This window comes from Gorilla gorilla, chromosome 16, assembly GCF_029281585.2.
Source record: "Gorilla gorilla gorilla isolate KB3781 chromosome 16, NHGRI_mGorGor1-v2.1_pri, whole genome shotgun sequence".
In the NCBI taxonomy this organism is placed as follows: Eukaryota; Metazoa; Chordata; class Mammalia; order Primates; family Hominidae; genus Gorilla; species Gorilla gorilla.
Genome location: NC_073240.2, coordinates 82,273,036 through 82,293,649, shown reverse-complemented (window position 1 = coordinate 82,293,649; position 20,614 = coordinate 82,273,036). Strand labels below are relative to the sequence as shown.

The window sequence follows — 20,614 nt, the reverse complement described above, 5'->3', positions numbered from 1 at the left end:
CCTGGCTAATTTTTTTTTTTTTTTTTTTTTTTTGTAATTTTAGTAGAGACACGGTTTTACCATATTGGCCAGGGTGGTTTCGAACTCCTGACCTCAAGTGATCCACCCGCCTCGGCCTCCCAAAATGCTGGGATTACAAGCATGAGCCACCACACCCAGCCTCGTTTTAGCTCTTAAAGTACCACCCCTGCTGGCTCTATCTCAGTTCTTATCTTTTCTATGCCAATTCTAGGTTTTTGATTAAGTCAATGAAGATTTCCATGAAAAGGTAAATATTACTACAAGTGATGGGCCTTTGGCCAGCATTGGCCTTTGCCACTTCCATGTAAGGTGGCCAGTTAAGCGGCTGCTCACTCATCTAGGCATTGGGAGCTGGGAAGTCATGCTCTGAGAAAAGTGAGCTGTTCAGAAAAGCCCTGCACCTCTTGATCAGAGAGACACTGGAGGGAATCAGGCCTCCAGCCAGCTATGTATTACCGTGATATTCAATATGGTCTTCCACTGAAGATGATGGATTTCCTTTCACAGTTAGAAAACTCCAAGGGTGTCTGAAAAAAAGAAAAAAATAACAAAAAGTAAAGTTCTGCACGAGTCTGTACCTGCACAGGGTGTGGGGGGATGGGGCAGAGTTGAAGCAGCGTCAGGTGAAGGAGGGTCCCTCCCTGCTGTTTGGGGGAAATTCATTCACTTGCTGGGCTTCTCTTCTCCAGAAGAAGCACCTTTCTTTGCAAGCACTCCTCTGGGCTTCCTCGCTCCCTGGCCTGCCTGATGTTTGCTCCCTGTGAGCCTCTTCAGCTCCATTCTGGCAGAAGATGGGAGCATGAATCACAAATAAACAAACAAGCCAACAGACCTACCATACCACCCGCCAGGCTCAATTATGTCCTGAAGCAAGTGCTTGGATACCTTCAGGAAAACATGTTCCAAGAGAGAAAGGTTATTTCTCTCATGCTCAGCTCCCCTAGAGTTGAGCTCGAGGAAAATACCAGAGGCTAACGTGACTGACTGCCCTAGCCATCTGCCCTGGGCCGTGGAAAGGAGAGAAATCTCTCTTCTTCTTAATGGGGAGGGAAGCAAAAAAAGGCTTAAGGTTTTGAAAAATTGTACATCCATCGTTCCCCCATGAAAGCATGTGCTGCTTTAGGGCAGGAAGGTTTTCTTACCCCATTTTGTTTTAGGCATTTTGCGTAATGCCTAATGCAGTAATGAAGTTCAGGAGATGCTACCCCCCAAAATGGCAACTTGGCATATTGAATATTTCAAGCTCAAGGAATTTGTGAAATGGCAGGAAGGAGTTTCTGACTTTCCCCTGAAGCAGGTCTAAGACCCTTATGTGAGAGGGCCTTCCTTATTCTGAGAAAAAGAGCATCCTTATCCCCAAACACAGAAGGAAGCCAAGAGGAATCTGAAGGAACAGAGACCTTGCTAAATTTCCCCTGTTTACTGTGTTTAACTCAAGCCCCTTGTCCTACCACATTTTCCCACAGCTCTCCACTTCATCAAAACTCATGTACAGACACTCAGGTTTAACTGTTTATTTGGGTCCTCGTTTCCTTATGAAGGCTCCCATGTCGTTTAAAACTTACTATCTGAAATACATTTGTGTGCTTTTCTCCTGTTAATCAGTGATTTGTTGCAGGTGCTCCAGTCAAGAACTTAGAAGAGTAGAAGGAAAGAGATTTTCCTCCCCTACAGTAGCCCTTTCTTACTATAAGCTATCAATCGATTTTGGTGCTGAATAGCTCTCATTATTCTTGTTTTGATCTCTTGTCTTGGAAAATAAGTCACTATTGAACGGTGTTTAACTGAGGTTGGGGATTTAACTGTCCACTTTCCTGCTTAAATCCTTCAGTAGCTCCCCATTGCCCTTTGGATAAAATCCAAGCTCCTTGGCACAGATTCGAAGGTCCTTTGCCCCCGCCCCTCTCCAGCCTCACCTCTCACCCCTTGCCTCTCTCATATACTGCCACTGCCTGGCCATCCCCACCTTCTTTGGGAGAGGCATGCTTTGGCCCCTGGGCCTCCGAAGCTGCTGATCTCTCTATGGGAACCAGCTTGGCCTCATCCTCATGTGTTCGTCTGCACTAAACTACACTTGCCCACTCTCTTGCTCTCTCATGCCCCGTCACCAATTTCCATTCATACCTGCCTTCCCCCAAGAGTTCAGGACACCTGGTCTAACCGAGTACCTCCCACCAGTATGTGTTCATTTCCTGAATGGGTGAACAAATGAAGGGTCCAAGTCTCAGTTCTCCTACTGATTTTTAGATGCTTCAAGTTTATCACTCAAAGAATGTCTCTATACAAATGAGGTGTGGACATGTAATTCCCGCCTATGTATCTCCTTTGCCCATGTGAACAGCCCTGGCAAAAGACGGCGAGTGCCCACCTTTCCAGTGGCTCTTGTTTATAAGGAGAAAATAGATGCTAACATTTATGGAGTGCTTATTCTGTGCCAGACATGATGACAAATATTTTGTTCATATTATCACATTTAATTGTCCTATAATCCTTTGAGATAGCTCCTCGTATATCCCATTTTACAGTTGCAGGACCAGGCAAAGAGAATGAGTCACTTGCCTGCAGTCACACCTCCTGGAAGGTGCAACCCAGACTCAAACTCAGGCCACTGGATGCCAGATCTTGGGCCCTTAGCCACTTTCTTCTTCTGCTGAGGCCGTAAATAGTCAGTTTCCTGGTGTTTCTAACTCTCACTGTAAATTAATAAACTGGCCTTTTGGTTTATAAAACAACAGAATGGAAGTGCACTTAGTGTTTGCTAACAAAGGAGGCTTGCAATGCCAAGGTATCATTGTCATCTTTGGCTGCTTAAGTTTCCTGCTTGAGTTTCCCGTCCAGAAGAAGTAGTCTCTGGGCTGTCGGAAAATGCACACTGGAACCTGGAGCACCCCTCCCTTGCCCAGGGAATTTCTGCCCAGCCAGCAAAATTGCTTTGCTCCAAGCCCAGGAAAGTCTCTGGCTTCCCTCTGATCTTGCTCCCAGATGTGGGAAGCTGAAGGGAGGAGCATCGTAATCTCTAAACAGCCATGGGACAGATAACCTCAACTTTCCACTGAGCTGAGATTTGATTCAACATGATAAAAAGGTGTGCTTACCATGGACACAGGGAGGGGAACAACACACACTGGGGCTTGGCAGGGGTGAGGGGCAGAGGGAGGGAGAGGATCAGGACAAATAACTAGTGGATGTTGGGCTTAATACCGGGGTGATGGGTTGATAGGTGCAGCAAACCATCACGGCACACATTTACCTAGGTAACAAACAAGCACGTCCTGCATATGTGTCCTGGAACTTTAAATTAAATTAAATTTTTTAAAAAGGCATTGTTTACTATGGGGCAAACAGCTTCCTCTTGGTGTCAATGTGTGTGCATGCCAATGTCAGGCATGATGCTGCACTCCAAGGCAAACAAAACACACATTAGATCATGTCAAAGGGCTGCTTCTCCTTGGTCATTTGCCTCAGCAGAGACACTTCACATAATCTCTGAAAAACTGTCTGCCAATCCCCAAGCCATTACATGACCTCTTTGCCAAAGAAAGGGAGAATGAATATTAGCTGTGCATTGGAGGCATGGCTCTTACACACAGTAGATGCTCACTTAATATTTTGTAAGTGGCCGGCTGAATGAATGAGTTCATATAAACAGCGACCTTTGTTTGTTTTGAGTGAACTATGCTTGTAAGAAAAAACAAGCATTCTTTAAGAACAATTCCCAAATATGCCAAATGCAGATGTCAAATGCAAATGCCTGCATCCACTAGGTCATTTAGGATGGTACGGCTGTGGGGAGAGGAGATGGGAAAGGTAAATTCTCAGTGGGATAGAGTGGCTTCAATGTTCCAGAGCCCAGTGGAAGCCGAAGTGAGGGCAGTACCTAAATCCAAGGTGCAGGAAGTGTTTGCTTCCCAATTTGGTCATCGCCTTCCTGGCCATGTCATCCAGATTTCGAGAACCTTCATCATTCACTGCAACAGAAAGGATCCTGCCATCGGGCACCGCGTTCAAATACTGGACCAGACGTTCACTCTCTTTCTTGGATCTGTAGGTGTCAAACCTAAAAAGGGCAGAGAGAAGAGATCTGAATAGTCTTGACCACAGCCAAAACAAAGAGCTCTAAGCACATGTCTGTGCTGCAACAGCTAACATGCTATCCGATGATCCCAGGGCTGTGATTCTTAAAGAAGGAAGCCTTTTCTTTAAAGAGCAAACAAGTTGCATTATTTTGCATACCATAAAGTGATATCCAAGAAGAAGGGTTTTGACTTGACCATAATGTTCATTCGCTGAGTAAAATGCCAAAGAAATGATTGCAGCAGTGAAGACTTCAAGCTCCAGGATGTTGAGTGGGTCACATACTTGAGGTATAGGCCTTTTGATGTTCCCCTTTCATCCTGGAGGCAGAGGATCATGCCTCTTGCAAGAGCCTGACTTTAGGAGATAGTTCAGATAGCTAGGGCATTAGGAATTTATATCTCTGATCCAGAGTAAAACACCAATCCCAGAATTCTTGGAAATGACATGGAGACTATTCCAAATCCCTTCTCCCACCCCTAGAGCAGCTTGCAGAGAGTTACTAGCAGAGATCCAACTTAAAGTTTATTTATTGACCTGTTAATGATTCTTAAGATAATGCATCTTAGAATCATTAAAATGTAATCCCTGAGTCACACAGTAGCAGTCATATAACATTTGAGTATTGTAAATGTTGTTGCATTGCTATTTTCTCCTGTTTATTTTTTAAAAATTATTTTACTTTATTGTGGTAAGAACACTTACCTTGAGACCTACCCTCTTAAAATTTTAAGTGTACTATCCAGTATTTTGCAATGTTAGACAGCAGATCTCTTATAATAGCAAGAACTAATAATCTCCAAACTGACTGATAACCTGCCCTCATACACGTAAAATATCCATGAAATACAAATCACACACAAAAAATCTATACCCCTGGTGAGAATAATTTACAAAGCAAAGACACAATTTTGTAATGATTCCAACTCTTCCCCATGTAAGGATAAAGATTTTATGCAATTACAATAGAAATTCCTAAAGAGTATGTCTTGGAACTTAAGGAAAATAGTTCTAAAATGAACCCGGGAAAGTAATCTAAGGAGGTTTTTGGAAAAGAAAAACAATGTTGGTACCGGTGGTAGCTTGATAGCTGCTCCTGGGTCCTCACACTTGTTTCCAACTGTTGGCACAATCTGGTCCAGCCCCACCTAACCTCGCACCCTCCACTGACCCTCCCCAGGAAGCTCCTGCTGCAAGCCTAGTGCTTCTCAGTGCCCAGTGACTACCTCACCTGCCCACTCCTGTCTTCATCATTCCTTCCCACCTTTTCTCTACCTGATCAAGCACCTACTACCTTTCAAAAGCTGACCTAAGTTCCTGCTTCTCTAAGTAACCTTCTCAGATGACTTTTGCCTGCATTTACTTGTGTGTGTGTGTGTGTGTGTGTGTGTGTGTGTGTATGTGTGTGCATGCGCTTATTATCTTTACTCATACACATTCATCTATCAGATTATTGAGATCTCCAACATATACTTTAAGCAAAAGATATTCGGAACAAGCAGACATTCTGTCCTTGCCATCTCCACAGCATCTGTCCAGATCACTTCTCACTAACAGGTCAGTAAATAAACTTTAAGTTGGATCTCTTCAAGTAACAGTGTTGTACTTAAGAAACAGCACCAGAAAGATCAGCACACAATTGAAGAGGACATCCTCTCTAGTATGAAGGCAGGGGCTCCCTGACATACTTTGTGTCAATCAAGGTGTCAGCCGTTATCCGTGGAGGTGATACAGGCACACCTGGGTTTGAATCCCATCTCCAACACTTTCCAACCTTGTGACTGAGTAAATTTAGCCCTGTGAGCCTCAGTGCTTTCATCTCTACAAGGTAGATAATAACAGAACTTGCCTCACAGAATTTTGATGAAGATTGAAGTATATTTGACAGGTAAAGTGATGAACAGTGTTTTGTGGGGAGAAAGTCCAGTGACTGTTATAGGTACTAATGTTTACTGGCAAGGTTGGGTGTCTGTGAGCACCAGCAAACACTTCAGCTCCTGCCCACCCTGCCCCTGACCGCAGCTGGCTCCTGCTGCCTTCATGGTGACACCCACAGCTCGGGCCTTGTTCTTGAGGAATGCCTGTCTCCCTTCCCCAGCAGCCCCAGGATAGCTCTGTCTCTGTTTGTCTACCCCACCTCTGTCCTTCCCTCTAAAGGGCCAGGATGAGAGCTCCTGGGACTGCAGGGCAGGTCCAGCCTTGGCAGAATCTGCCAGCTTACACCTGCCCATGCTGCCTTCCAAACATCTCTCAGGTACATCCACTAGCCGCCGTTCCTTCTGGGTCCTCATCACTGCCATGTCTTGCCTAGACCACAGCAGAAGCTTCCTAACCCCCTGCACAACTTTGCTTTTGCCTCCACAACTAAAACCATTCTCTACAGCCAGAAAGTACTTTTAAATCAGATCATGCTCTTCTTAAAGACTTTCAGTGACTTTGCATTCCACTTAGAAGAAAACCCACCTCCTTACCGCAGCCTCCGAGGTCCTGTCCCGCCCCCATTTGTAACTCCCATGTGATTGCATGCTGCTCTTCCACCACTCGCCGTGCTCCCACAACTCTGGTGGCCTTTCCGTCGTTTGAGAATGTCATGCCCTTTCATACCTCCAGCCTTCTGCACTTGCTGTCTGTCTGGAACACTCTTTCCCTGACATATCCTCACGCTTCATTTCTCAGCTCAAATGTTGCATCCTTACACTGCCTTTCCCTGACCACCCTATCCAAAGTGGTCTTACCTAGTTACACTCTAACATCTCACTCTGTCTTTTTTCCCCCTTACTACCAATTATCACAATCTGAAACTACGTTGTGTGTACATATGTGTGCATGCTTGCTCCTCTTCAATTCAGCATCATTAGGCCAATGCCTGGGGAAGGACAGAACTCCTTGAAGGCAGGGATTCCCATCTGTTTCATTCACTGCTGTTCTCCCAGCACCTAGAGCAGCACCTGGCCAGGGAGCACACTCAATAAGTGTACTTTGAATGAATGAGTATAGGTTTAAGTGAAGGCAAAGCTTACCGGTCAGAATGGATGACTGTGCCTGATTTGGGGTCGACGACATGAACAATAACTCCACGGTGGCCCCAGCTCCTTTCAAAAAAATAGCCTCCTTCTGCCATGCCACCTGGGTGAAGGGTCTTGTTCAGAAATGTCCAGGAGAGCTTTTTCTGTCCATGCAACTCAAGAGTGCCTCCTTTACCAACCCCAATGTACTTCAGACCATAGTAAGGATCCGGCTGAATACCTTCATCAGCCCTGCAAGATAAAACAGCTCCCCAGAGTTGGCTGACACATCTCTTTACTGGATACTGAACCCAGAGGGAACCTAGGAGTCACAGCTCAGCTCCCTGACCCCCCACCATGGCCACCATAGAGCCAGTCACACTTTTATCACCTGAGGTCAGTAAAAATAACACTAGCGGCTGGGCTTGTGGCTGAAGCCTGTAATCCCAGCACTTTGAGAGGCCGAGACAGGCAGATCACTTGAGGTCAGGAGTTCAAGACCAGCCTGGCCAACATGGTGAAACTCCATCTCTACTAAAAATACAAGAATCAGCCAGGCGTGGTGGAACACGCCTGTAGTTTCAGCTATTTGGGAAGCTGAGGCACCAGAATTGCTTAAACCAGGAGGCAGAGGTTGTGCTGAACTGAGATCATGCCACTGCACTCCAGCCTGGGCCACAGAGCAAGATTCCATCTCAAAACAACAACAATAACAACAAAAACATTAGCAACCCAATCTTCCTAAGCCAGACCAAAATAAAGCCCTCAGGGCCAAGCAGACGTGCCAATTATTAGTTCACAGGTTGGCATGTTTTCCATTCAGTTCTAAGTGTTTTGTATTTTTGTCCATATCAGATGTGGAATCACCTGGACATGCACTGCATATCCTTGTGCATTCCTGGCTCTCACTTCTTAGCACTCTCAATTGTTTAAAGAGGGAACACAGCCAGGGGCAAGTACCACATGGAATTTTCCTGTATCTTGTCCATCGTAGCCTATTATATAAACACTTGCAGAGCCTCCCTGAACATGACATGATTGGAAGGTGACTGAAAGGCTGGCAGGCCCGTCTCTAAAACAAGTACAGCATCCAGGCCACTATAAATAACATGCCTTATGGACTTCAGCTCTCCCAAATCACCATGTCTGTCTTGTTCATGATCCCCATCTGGCAGGACAGAATGATTCCTATCTTACAGGCAAGCTTGCCCTCTTGCCTCTCTCTCTGTCTTGGAAAGTCTCCCTCTTGTCAGATCCATGGGTAGCATTTGATCTGTAGGAGTGGTCTACGCACCTTCCATACAAAATGATGGTGAAATTGCCCTGGAAAGGGCAGAGGGCACTCCCAGCATGCAGCTCTCCTCCGTTGTCAATCAGGATGTGCCGGGTTCGCAAAACAATTGGCTCATCGTGGTCTTTAATGACTAGCTTGCCTGAAGAGGTAGCATTGGGGGGAGGTTTAATAACACAGTGTTAAGGGTGAGGTTATATCAGAGCCAAGGGCAGACTCCCTAAGCACTCCCCATCTCACCGGGGCAGGCAAAAAGGCACATCTTCCAAACATTCCTATGCTTGGTGTACTTACAAGTACAGTGATCCCTCAGTATCTGAAGGGAATTGGTTCCAGCACCTCCCAGATACCAAACTCCATGGATGCTCCAGTCGCTGATTAAATGGCATAGTATTTGCATATTTGCATCTAACCTATGCACATCCTCCCATATACTTGAAATCATCTCTAGATTGCTTATAATACCTAGTTAAATGTAAATACTGTATAAATAGTTGTTAAACTGTATTTTTAGGAAATAATGACAAGAAAAAATCTGTACATGTTCGGTACAGGTGCAAATTTTTTGGAATTTTTCAACCTGGAATTGGTTGAATTCATGAGCAGAACCCACAGATATAGATGGCTGGCTGTAATTACTTTTCTATGCTCTCTGCTTTGCAATGTGTAAATAATGCCTGTCTGGTCAAATGCCATCACTGCATGTACTGCATTCAATGACCAGGCCTCTAAAAGTAAGATAAACAGAATTACTCAAAACACCAATAAGGAGTTTTCTCTATAAATGCTCCTTTCACTAAGATTGGACCTCCGACAAGCCATTCCTAACAGCTCAGAGCTGATGGTTATCTCAGACAACCAAATGCCAACATGAACCCAAAGCATGTGATGTTTATTCTGTCCATCTGAGCTCATGGCAACCTGCATCCTATCTGCTAAGCTCTGGGGCAGTGGAGGGAAGAGGGAGCAGCAGAGAGAGAGATTGGCTTACCTCCCTCTGAGATGTGGATGGAATAGACCGTGGCAGAAGAGGTGAGCAGCAGTGTCTTGCCCTGGCCGATATGCACATGGTGGTCTTGGTCATGGCCAGGGTTCCAGGGTTGCAACTCAGGGCTCTGGTCAGGGCACCCAGCAGCCACTGCCAAGGACAGAGAGATGTCACTGCTCCCATCTACCAGCCTCACCAAGCAAGAATGCTACAGGCCAAAAGGGGGCTCCCATGCATCTTTAAGGCCCCTACCCCCTCTCTGTTAGAGCTAAAAGCAAGACCTTAGAGAGCTGAGAGACCTCCTGACATAGGAGGCAGGAACCATGGGGACCAGTCATATATTTTGCATGAATTCATCACATATCTGTGAATAAGTCACTTCCCTTTTCTGGGTTCAGTTTCCCCATTTACAAAATAAAGGATAGACCAGATGGCTTCTCAGGACATCCCAAGCTCTGAAATTATGCAATGATTTACCTAGACTACTCAGATTCCAGGACATTCTGTCTTCTGGAAAGCAACATTTGAATAGCTAATAAAGCTCTTTCCCTCTCTGCATGAGAATTAGACCTTTTGTTAATTTTCTAGCTCTGTTCCCCTGGAAACCTGAGAAAGATAGTATTATATAAATTGTTACCTAGCAACATTGTTTATAACAAAGTGACCCCTGATTGGTGAATGTCATCTAAACTGGGAGGAACTATAGTTTATATCTATACGTGGTGGAGATGTCACACTGTAGGCTTCCCTGAGTGCAGTGACTCTTATAATGGGACATTTTGCAAGAACCCTGAAAGTTACATCTACGGAGTTGCTACTGGCTCCAGTGGGGCATGAGGCTTCTAAGACATAGTGGTCTCCACACTTGTCCAGTTACAGTCTGATTTCCTCTCACCTGAGCTGTCACCTAGAGAACCAAAGAGAATAGCTTCTAGATGGCTGTCTGGAAGGCTGCCAGGACCACTCCCATGGAAGAGAGGAGGCTGATGCTGCTCTGATGGCATCTGTGTTTCCTATTCTATATTTTCCAAAGGAGTCTGATGACCAGTGTGACATGTGGTCACCAGTGTGAATGTTTAATTGAGCCTAAAAAGACCAGGGGTGGGTATTGCAGAGGCACTTCTCCCTGACCTCTGCAGAAGCACAGGAAGGAGTCTCAATGTTCACATGGCTAACAAGGCTTGACCCAGCAGTGTCCTGAGGTGGGCTTGAGTGAGGAGGACTGGCACTGTCACAGAAACTGGAACAATCTCCATCAATAGCATGGAAAATCCAGAGGGAAACACGTGGGAAGAGACAATGGACAAAACAAGATGAGAATGAACTGGCTCCAAGAACAAGCCCCAGTGCCCTCCTTTTTTCTGTGACCAGAAGGGTGCAAAGTATGAAACAGTAGCTTTCAAATCAACCCGGGTTGGGGGTGAGGAGGTGGGAAGGTGACGTGTAGGTAAGCTCATGGCAGAGCAAGGTTTCAGAAGAGAAACTCTGGGGCAGGTACTGGAAGGAATGGAAGCAAGCTCACAGCTCAGGCCCTGCAGAAGGGAGCCTAGGAGAGGCTGTGTCTCTCGAGCAAAGAAGGTGCCATGAACCCTGGGAGGGATTCTGGCTTCAGTGCATGCTATGGTTTGGCTGTGTCCTCACCCAAATCTCATCTTGAATTGTAGCTCTCACAATTCCCATGTGTTGTGAGAGGGACCCAGTGGGATATAATTGAATCATGGGGGTGGTTTTCTCCATAGTGTTCTCATGGTGGTGAATACGTCTCAGGAAATCTGATGGTTTTATCAGGGGAATCGCCTTTCACTTCGTTCTCATTTCCTCTTGTCCTCTGCCCTGTGCCTTTCACCTTCTGCCATGATTGTGAGGCCTCCCCAGCCATGTGGAACTGTGAGTCCATTAAACCTCTTTCTCTTTACAAATTATCCAGCCGCAGGTATGTCTTTATCAGCAGCATGAAAACAGACTAACACAGTGCAATTACGAGCGTGTCAGTTCTAAATGCGCCTTGATTTTTGTTCAGCTATCTCCAGAGTAGGAGTGTCTGTCCCATATTTACATATGTCAAGGAAAACTGGAAGGAAGCTCCCCCTTCATCTGCACTCAGCAGCACCAGATACGGACCCCACACCCACACTGAGTTGTCCTCTTTGCCCATTCGAAGGCAGCTACTGGCCCTTCTCTTCTCTGCAAAGCAGAGTGTAGGCACTTAGTGTCCGCTTGCTGGGTCTCATCCTCATCCCTGCTTCCAGCCCCATAACAACCCTCCTCTAGGCTCCCTCTGCCTTGCTGTCAGCCCTAGCACAGGCTTTGGATCTCTTTCATTAAGAAAAGAATATCACATTTTTTGGAGTTTCACCAAAGTAGCTCTTCCAGCTATTGTAAATGTCAAGGGGCTCAAGCAGTGGCAACAAAAGGAAAAAATGTGGGAAGACGTGGGCTTGCTCATCAGTGGACTTTCCATTTTAACGTAAGAGCAGAGTCGCCAGTGGTGGGGTGGGCTCTCTGCGGTGATACTGAGCAGCCAAGGATGGTCATGAGGGCTGGGCTGTGAAACCCACTGCTGGTTTTATCTCCAGACAGGGTCAGGTGCTTGGCTGGCTTCCAGTAGAGGCCAGTCAGAGGCCCTGGGCTGCCTTCCATCAAGTCCTGGACAAGAGTGTCAGGCTCCAAGGTGGTGAATTCCCAGCCACGTGGGGAACATATATGGCCAACTGAGGATCCCAGTGGTCCAGGCAAGGAGCCATGAATATGCTGGGAAGGAGCCATTGCAACTCCACCGGACAAAGCCTTGCAGCCTCGTAGTCCGCATCTGCCAGGACAATCCTGACTGTTCTTTTCACTCTCCAAGTGCAGGAGTTTGCATAGACTTTGCATCTGGATTTGGAGGTGGTCAGTCTGACCTGTGTGAGCACACATCCCAGCTCTCCAGAAGCTCTGACACCACAGCTAAAGCACAGCAGGTGCAAGATTGGCCTTGAATGGACACTCCTTTTTTTGGAGCTGGACATTTTCCTCTCGGTGAAGGCCAGTGTCAGTGGCTTTTCATTTGTATGAATCAGAAAGTGTCTAAAGAGGGCCAGGGCTTTCGCTGAACTATCACCATGGAAACCACCCTCACTTTCCCAGGAGGGGCCACTAGAAGCGGGATTGAGAGGGAGTGCAAGCCCGACCTACTTGGAGCATGAATAGCAAGGGTTGGCTTCTACATCCCTCTGACATCAGAGAAAAGCACAGGCCAGAGGGAACCAGAGGCTCAGCCCCTTTCCACGTAGCTGATATGCAAACAGCAAGAGAGGTGCCAGGATGCGGGAAGAAATAATCAAGGGAAGTACCTGAGGGCACCTCCAAGGTGGATCACTTTTAGGATAAGTCACCCTAAAAGATAAACCCAAACCCAGTTCCTGGCACAGAGTCAATGCTCACTTTGTGTTTGTTAATTGAATAAATGAAAGAAAGACAAATGAATGAATTCAGGCAATATAGCCAATTATTCCTGGAGGGTTAAAATAAGGACTACTGGCTGGGCATGGTGGCTCACACCTGTAATCTCAGCACTTTGGGAGACCGAGGCTGAAGGATCTCTTGAGCCTAGGCGTTTGAGACTAGCCTGGACAACATAGTGGGACACTGTCTTTACTAAAGCATTTTAAAAATAGCCAGGCATAGTGGTGTGCATCTGTGGTCCCAGCTACTAGGGAGGCTGAGATGAGAGAATCTTTTGAGCCCGGGAGGTAGAGGCTGCAGTGAACCACGATCATATCACTGCACTCCAGCTTAGGCAACAGAGCGAGACCCTATCTCAAAAAAAAAAAAAAAAAAAAAAAAGCTACTTGCTATGTCCCCTAAGGATCAGAAAGATTCTTCAAAAAATCACAGTGAAGGAATTTCACTAGTTATCAATTATTCTCTTCTATCAATGGGTTGAGAAAAACAAAATATAAATTCAATGTAAGGTTCTTTATTCTTATAGAAAAGCATCAAACTCAATGGACATAAAAATAGCATTAACAAAAGAGCAATCAATGGTGATGATAATATTGCAGCGCTAAACCCCCATTTGAAATTTAAAAATTGTTCCTGTCTGTCACTGTCTTCTGTCCCAAGTTTGGATTATCTGATCAGTGTTTCCTGTAGCCCAGGGAAACTTACCTTACACTTCTAGATGTTAATTGAAAATCACTTGAAGAAAAAGCTGACAATGCTGAGATAGAAAAATAGATCTAAACCTGGCTTAGAGCATTACAGCTGAAAAGTACTTTAATGTATCCAGATCTTATGACACCAAAGCAGGAAGGGAGCATTGAGACCAGGTGGTCCAGACAGAGTTGGAAAGATATTTCTCAGATACGTGTTTTTTTGTTTTTGTTTTTGTTTTTGTTTTAACAGCCTCTTAGAGTGGTTTTTACATTTTGAATTCATTGGTAACATTTACAAACTAGGGAGATTTTACATAAAGCTCTAGATTTCTGGCTTCTCTTAAAAATTCAGATCCTGCAAAAGGGGATCCACCTTCCCGCAGTAGCGATTGGCTAGAACTGAGAACAGTGTTTCCCTTTAGAAGGGTCTCAGTTCTCCAGTTGACCACAGTCCCTAACTGGTCAGCTTCACTCATTTGTATCAGGGGCCTGGCTTCTGTAGGCACTGAGTTTGCAATCCCTGATTCTAGTCCAACCCCTTCATTTTGTGGATGATGAAACTGAAGCCCAGGATGAAACGTGCCGGGGACCAAGGAGTTTAGTAAGGTCGGGCCAAGGCCCAGGCACCCTGACCCACTCCCACGGCTCCTTCTCCTGGCTCCCCAAAAAGCAGCCTTGCTCCAGTGAGGGGCCGTGCCTTCCATGCTGAGATACAGAGGTCCATCTGTTTGCAGTGCTCACCTGTGGATGTGGCCCCAGGGAAGCAGGTCAGAGTGAGCCAGCTGATGGTCAGCATGGCCTTGAAGAAGAAGTCCTGCCTCCCAGCAGCTCCCATCCTGGCAGCGTGCTCCCTGAAAGAGAAGCACACAGAGTCAGACATGCAGCCTTGGCAGGCTGGAATCAGTATACAGGGCCGACATGGAGACAAACAGAGCCACATGCACACACACAGACACGGGACAGGCAGTGCCAGAATGGGCACACTCCAGCCAGCCCACACTCCAGTGCAGCGTCCTCACCAGTGGCTTCCCCAGCTGCCACAACTCAAGGCTGGGCAGATCGGGGCATGAAAATCCTACCGTTGTCCTGCCTGTGTCCTGCAGCTCAGAGACCGAGTGATGGGTGGAATTTCATCCTTGGCACTCAAAACTCCTTCCCCTCCAGAATGAAGCTTTTTTCTTAAGTTAAGAAACAGAGCAGAACAAAAATACTCCCACTGAACATGAGCTGGGAATTAGATTCCACCAACTCGCTGTGTGATCTCAGATGATCTGTTTAATCTCTCTGGATCTCAGTTTTCTAACCTTTAAAATGAGGGTGTGGACTGGCTGATTTCTAACCTTTACATTATCAGTCTATGCTTCTAATCCAGTCCTGGATAATAATATTGGAAACATAAATATAGATGCCCACATGTTATAAGCCCTCTTCTTATCTATCTAGGAGGAAGATGTGGCAAAGATAGCTAATTGTCCCCAATATTCATTTTCTTCTCCTTCCTCAGTAACAGAATTCCTGGTTTTAATCTGGGCACATGGCTACCTAGAATAAAGATTATATTCCTCAGTCTCCCTTGCATTAGTTGTGGCCTTGAAATTCAGCTCTGGTCAATATAGCAGAAGTGTAGTGTTTGAATTCCAGGAAATTCCCTTAAAGGAAGGACAGAGAGACTTTCTTCTCTCCCTTCTCCTTCCTGCTAGCTGGAAGGAAGATGTGATGGCTGGATTTTCAGCAGCTATCTTGGGCCATATAGTAGGAGCCATGCATGCACTGAGGATGCCAATGCAAGCAGAGAGAAAACTTAGGCCCTGACCCTGTGTAGGACCAAAATAGCCCTAGATGATGGACTCATTTTATTGAGACAGAATTAAGCTATTTTATTTTATTATTTTATTTTATTTTATTAAGACAGAGTCTTGCTCTGTCACCAGGCTAGAGTGTAGTGGTGGGATCTCGGCTCACTGCAACCTCCACCTCCTGGGTTCCAGCAATTCTCCTGCCTCAGCCTCCCCAGTAGTTGGGATTGCAGGCATGCACCACCACACCTGGCTAATTTTTGTATTTTTAGTAGAGACAGCGTTTCACCATGTTGGCCAGGTTGGTCTCAAACTCCTGACCTCAAGTGATCCCAAAGTGTTGGGATTACAGGCGTGAGCCACCATGCCCGCCTGAATTAAACTTCTAGTTTATTAAACTTCGATTTTATTTAAGCCACTGTTTTTTTTTTTCCTTTTACTCATATAGAAGTTTACTATGGGAATCTGTCTAGGTAAACCTAGAGACAGAAACTTAATAAAGGAAAAGATGTGAGATTTCCTTTTCAGGCTATAATGTCACTTGGAGAGATGTCTTTGTGCAAGCCCTCTGTAGCACACATAGAGAACTTAGACGGGCTTTGGGGGTGGCCAGCTTCAGCTTCTATGCCATCTCCGCAATTCCTCCTCTGAATATGACTGTAGTTGTGCCCAGGAACAAACAGATACTCTCCCACACTGAGAAAAGGGCCAAAATCTTTCTCACCCGGCCCAGGCTCCTCCCTTTGAACCAGCTCAGCGAAAAGTCTGGTCACCCCTGACCTTTCGGTTCAAAGTGAAGCTCTTTGTGCGAGTTCAGTGAGTTGGGACGGGCAAGGGGACTGAAAGGAGCACACTGGGCCCTCTGCCTGGTACCTCCCACACAGGTGTGCTTGGGAGGCCGGGGGAGGGAGGAAACGATACTCCCAGAATCAATGCCGGCCGTGTCCTCTCAGCCACGCTGCCTGACCCAAGCCTGCTCTGCCGAGAACAACAGGGCCCATTCTAGTCACTTCAGCCAGATTGCTGAAGTCACGCATCACAGCATCTGGGAATGGCTCCTTTCCCATGGCCCCCAGAAGAGGAGTGCTCCATTTCATGCTCCTTGCAATAGAAAGAAGGGAACACCAGGAATAGGAGCATATCATGGTCCTCATGGAAAAGCCAGAACCCTGGTCTCAGGTCTCCACCAGTTTAGAAAAACCAAAGGTATGAATAGTTTGCTGTCTGCTGCCAAAGGGCCCCAAATCATCATGGCTTCAGAGGAGCCCTTCCTTGGTAAAGGAAGATGACAGACAGCAAGGTTGGAGGTGGCAGGGTATGCGAGGTAGGCTGGGTAGGGGCATCCCTCCTGCCCTAACTCATTGGGTGACCCTCATTAAGACATTTCCTTCTGTGGACCTCAGACTTCCCAGGTACCGAGTAGGGAGGTTAGTGACATGGACATTGAAGCTCTGACATCTAATTATATCACAGATGATTTCAAAGACCAAAAAAGAGTCACTTTCTGGATAAATACAAAAATAATTCCACATGGAAGAATAATGCTCAACCCCCTTTTCCTAACATTTGTGAGACCTTCTGCTATGTCTCAGAGCCAGCTGTCTAAGCCACTGGGGGCAGAGAGATTGCCCTGCCCAAAGAGGCTAATCCCACATTGCTGAGCAAGGGGTCATCCGTGCCTTCTTTTCCCTGAGTGGCTTCCAGTGCCTGAAGACACATGTCCCAAGAAACATTCCATTGAAGTGAATCCTAAAAGATTCCCAAATTTCCTTGGGAATTCTTTCACCAAGGGAGGACAGCATTCTCCATTGGCCATTAAAAGCTTCCTGGCAACAAGAACTGGGATTCCGCTTCTTAGCTGGCAAGATAGTCCTGAAACAGTTTCCAGCTGTTGAAGGCCTCAGAAGAGTGCATGTTAGCTAACAATGCTGGACTCTGCAGGAAGCTGTTAGCTGGAGACTGGTTGACCGCTGTCCTCACTGGGTTAGAGGCCTGCTCAGAGATCGAGCCATGAGGACCTGAGCTGGCCTCTCCCTTCAAGAGTGCAGCAAACTCCTTCAGCAGAGCCTGTGCAGAAGAAAATGCAGGCACCCTTTTCCGAAAGCCAGCACTTTGGGATATTCCACAAGTCTTCACAATAACAAGCTAAAATTTTCCAGAAGCTCGGCTGCCCCCCAGTCCAACTGCTGCTCAGTCCCCGTGGTTGCTGGACCTCACAGGGTCAAGAGACACAAGAGCAAAAGCAGGGGCAGGAGGCGTTGCTTGCTGGCGTTGCTCTCTGCTTCTCCTCACTGCCATTGCTCACCGGGCACCTGAGTCTCTGCTCTCCCTTCAGGTAGCCCCAGGCCCAGCCGCACCGGAGTCCAGGGCTTGTCACCTGCAGAGCAAGGGGAGACAGGGGAAGAGGAGCCAAGTGTTACAGGAGCCTCCTGAGAGGCTGCAGAGCAACGGTACTCCCATGGCATCCTCAACCTCCTGGGGATGAGGATTCCTGCTGCCCAGAGAGGCTACAGAAGCTAGGATCTGTTCTAGGGATTACTGGAAGAAGAGGTAGCAGGAGGTAAGAGAAAGGGTCAGTTTAAGTTGTGAGGCAGGAGGCGAGATGAGACCTGCAGGGTGACCTGGAAGTTCCTGGGATAAGACAGCAGAGGAACAGCCATCCCCGTCCCTACCCACCCTGCATGAGGTGATTCTTACTTTAGGCAAACCTTGGCAAGGTTCACCTCAGTGACTAGCAGGACGGTGGGGTAGCCAGGAGCATGGGCTCCAGAGTCTTCAATCCCAGCCATGCAGCTCACATGGAGGGTGCCATCTGGCCACTTGTACCCCATTTAAAAGTCTGTAACGCTGGGATGATGCACTGTAAATTCCAGGGTCACTGTGAGAATCAAAAGAGACACTGTGACCCGTGGTCAGTGCTCAAGCCATGAGGGCTCTTGATATCAAGGACAGTCCATAGCATGAAAGAAGAGATGGGAGATGGGACCTGAAAATCTGGGTTTGAATTCCAACTCTGGCTCTCATCAGCTGTGTGACCTCCGGCAGCCCATTCAATCTCTCTGTGCCTTCTCATTGTGAACATGGGAATAATAATACTACTGATAACCATGAGTTATTGTTGTGAGGGTCAACTGAGATATACTAACTTGAAAAACGTCAACTCATATATATCACTGGTCTCTGGAGTAGGAGCTTTGGGAGGTACAGAGAGGAATCGGATGTGAATCCTGCCTCTCGAGTATCTTACTGGCAAGAGGAAAGAGAGGCAAGTACACAAGGAACTATACTCCCAAATGGCAAGCTGCTATCTTCTTAGGCAAAGGAAGATAAAGAGATGGTACCATTGACAGGATAGCACAATCTAGACAGTCACTCTTTGCTTCACTTAGCAAAGTTCAAGGGAAATATTTTATTTGAGCCTAATGACTCTGGACACTTCCTTTAAAATGACATATGAGAATATAAGTCAGTTTTTCTCCTGTTGAGAGGTGGCAAGCTTTGGAATCAACCACACCCTTGTGAATTCTCTTGGGCACAGTTTTGTTTATGCTTATATGTCACTTAATGGTTATATATCTGTTACGGGCTGAACTGTGCACTCCCCAAATTCACATGTGGAAATCCTATCCCCCAGCACCTCAGAATGTGACTGTATTTGGAGACAGGACCTTTAAAGAGGTAACTAAGGTAAAATGAGGTCATACGGTTGGGCCCTAATCCAATATGACTGGTGTCCTCATAAGAAGAGGAGACTAAGATGCAGACACAAAGGAGAGACCATGTGAAGAGACAGGGAGAAGACAGCCACCTTCAAGCCAAGGAGAGAGGCTTCAAGCCAAGGAGAGAGGCTTCAGAAGAAGCCAACCCTCCTGACACCTCGATCTCAAACTTCTAGCCTCCAGAACTATGAGTAAATACATTTCTGTTGTTGAATTCACCCAGTCCGTGCTACTTTGTTATGGCAGCCCTAGCAAACTAATATAGCATCCTCGAGTAAATCACCTAGCTTTTCTGAAGCTCACAGTTTTCTCACCTGTAATGATAATAGTAATAATTGAAGCAAACACTACCAGGGTCCTGTTAGGTGCCAGGCACTGCTTTATGCACTTTTCATATATTGACTAATTTACTATCTCAAAGCAATACTCTGAGCTAGGTATCATTATTATCTCTAGTTTATGGATGGGGAAACTGAGGCACAAAGTATATAACTTGCCCAAGGACACACAGGAAGTAGGTGACAAGGTTCAAACCTGCCTTTCTTTTCCAGAAGTTGTGCTTCTAAGGATTAAATTATTTGCAGTATAATCTCAGGATCTCAGAAGATAGGCGCTGATAGGAATATGAGAGATTATACAGCCAGCACTTCTCAAACTTCAGTGTGCACCTATGTTTCCCCAGGAAACTTGCTGAGAAATGCAGATTCTGATTCTGTAGGTCTGGGGTGGGGGCTGAGGTGCTGCCAAGGGTTACAGAACTAGTAGGTGGCTTAGTCAGGATTTGAACCCAGGTGGTCTGGCTCCAGAACCCACATTCTATAAAATGGGAACAATAACACCACTCCCTGCTTATCTCTCACCAAGGCTTACTGGGAAGAGTAAATGCTTGATTTGAGCCATTTCTCTGCCCCTGGTAGACAAAATAATGATCTTGAAATCAAGCCTGGGTGAGCTTGGGGAAGGTGGGCAAGAATCTCCCTCCAGCTTTCTTGTGGTGGTCAGAGAAGCTTCTATGTTTCCCCCTTCCTTTGTGACCTAGGTTTCTTGTTCATGGACTCTTAAATCCACGCCGTGGCTCCTGGAGGACTGGATTGCCTGCACAGGGTCCATTAAGATCCTTTTCTGGCTAAGGACCCAAAAGTCTATCTTTGTGGACACCAGAAACCACAGAAACAGGAAAGCAGAGCTCAGAGGTCTTGTTCCCACAGGACAGAAATCTTCCCTGACAAATTGTGATGCAGAAACCCTTCTCTGACATTGCCCAGTAAGAGCCCTGTCCTCCTCTCCTGGGTCAGGTAAGGGGCAGCCAAACACGCCGCCCCCCTGCCCCACCGCCTCCATCTGCCACTTGTTCCTCCCCAGGCCCAGCTCTCTCCTGACAGAAAAATGCATCTCTCTGGTCACCTGGTCCTGACACAGTATCCCTAGAGAGAAGAAGGAAATGGGAGACAGAACAATCCAAGCACCCCTCTGGATCACAGATAAACACAGGAAGAGTCCCAAGCCTGGGGAACTTCCAGCAGCCCTGAGCTCCCTCCTGCCAGCCCTTTCTCAGAGGTCTTGCCGTCAGCACAGTCTCCTTAG

At 46.6% G+C, this 20,614-nt stretch overlaps 1 protein-coding gene across 5 annotated transcripts in view; it reads right to left on the bottom strand.

Moving 5' to 3' along the window:
• The window catches only part of CEMIP (cell migration inducing hyaluronidase 1), a 172,603-nt gene that overhangs the window by 63,492 nt on the left and 88,497 nt on the right, over positions 1 to 20,614 (bottom strand). For 3 of the 5 annotated variants that reach the window (XM_004056653.4, XM_055363644.2, XM_055363645.2), the window contains 6 exons: positions 14,257 to 14,366; positions 9,383 to 9,529; positions 8,395 to 8,533; positions 7,116 to 7,352; positions 3,899 to 4,078; positions 478 to 548 (listed from right to left, as the gene is read on the bottom strand). In XM_004056653.4, coding sequence (XP_004056701.3) covers positions 478 to 548; positions 3,899 to 4,078; positions 7,116 to 7,352; positions 8,395 to 8,533; positions 9,383 to 9,529; positions 14,257 to 14,366 — 884 coding nt within the window. Of the gene's footprint in view, positions 1 to 477; positions 549 to 3,898; positions 4,079 to 7,115; positions 7,353 to 8,394; positions 8,534 to 9,382; positions 9,530 to 14,256; positions 14,367 to 14,594; positions 14,694 to 16,990; positions 17,686 to 20,614 lie in introns of those variants that run through there. The other 2 variants (XM_063698768.1, XM_063698769.1) reach the window with 2 other exon arrangements.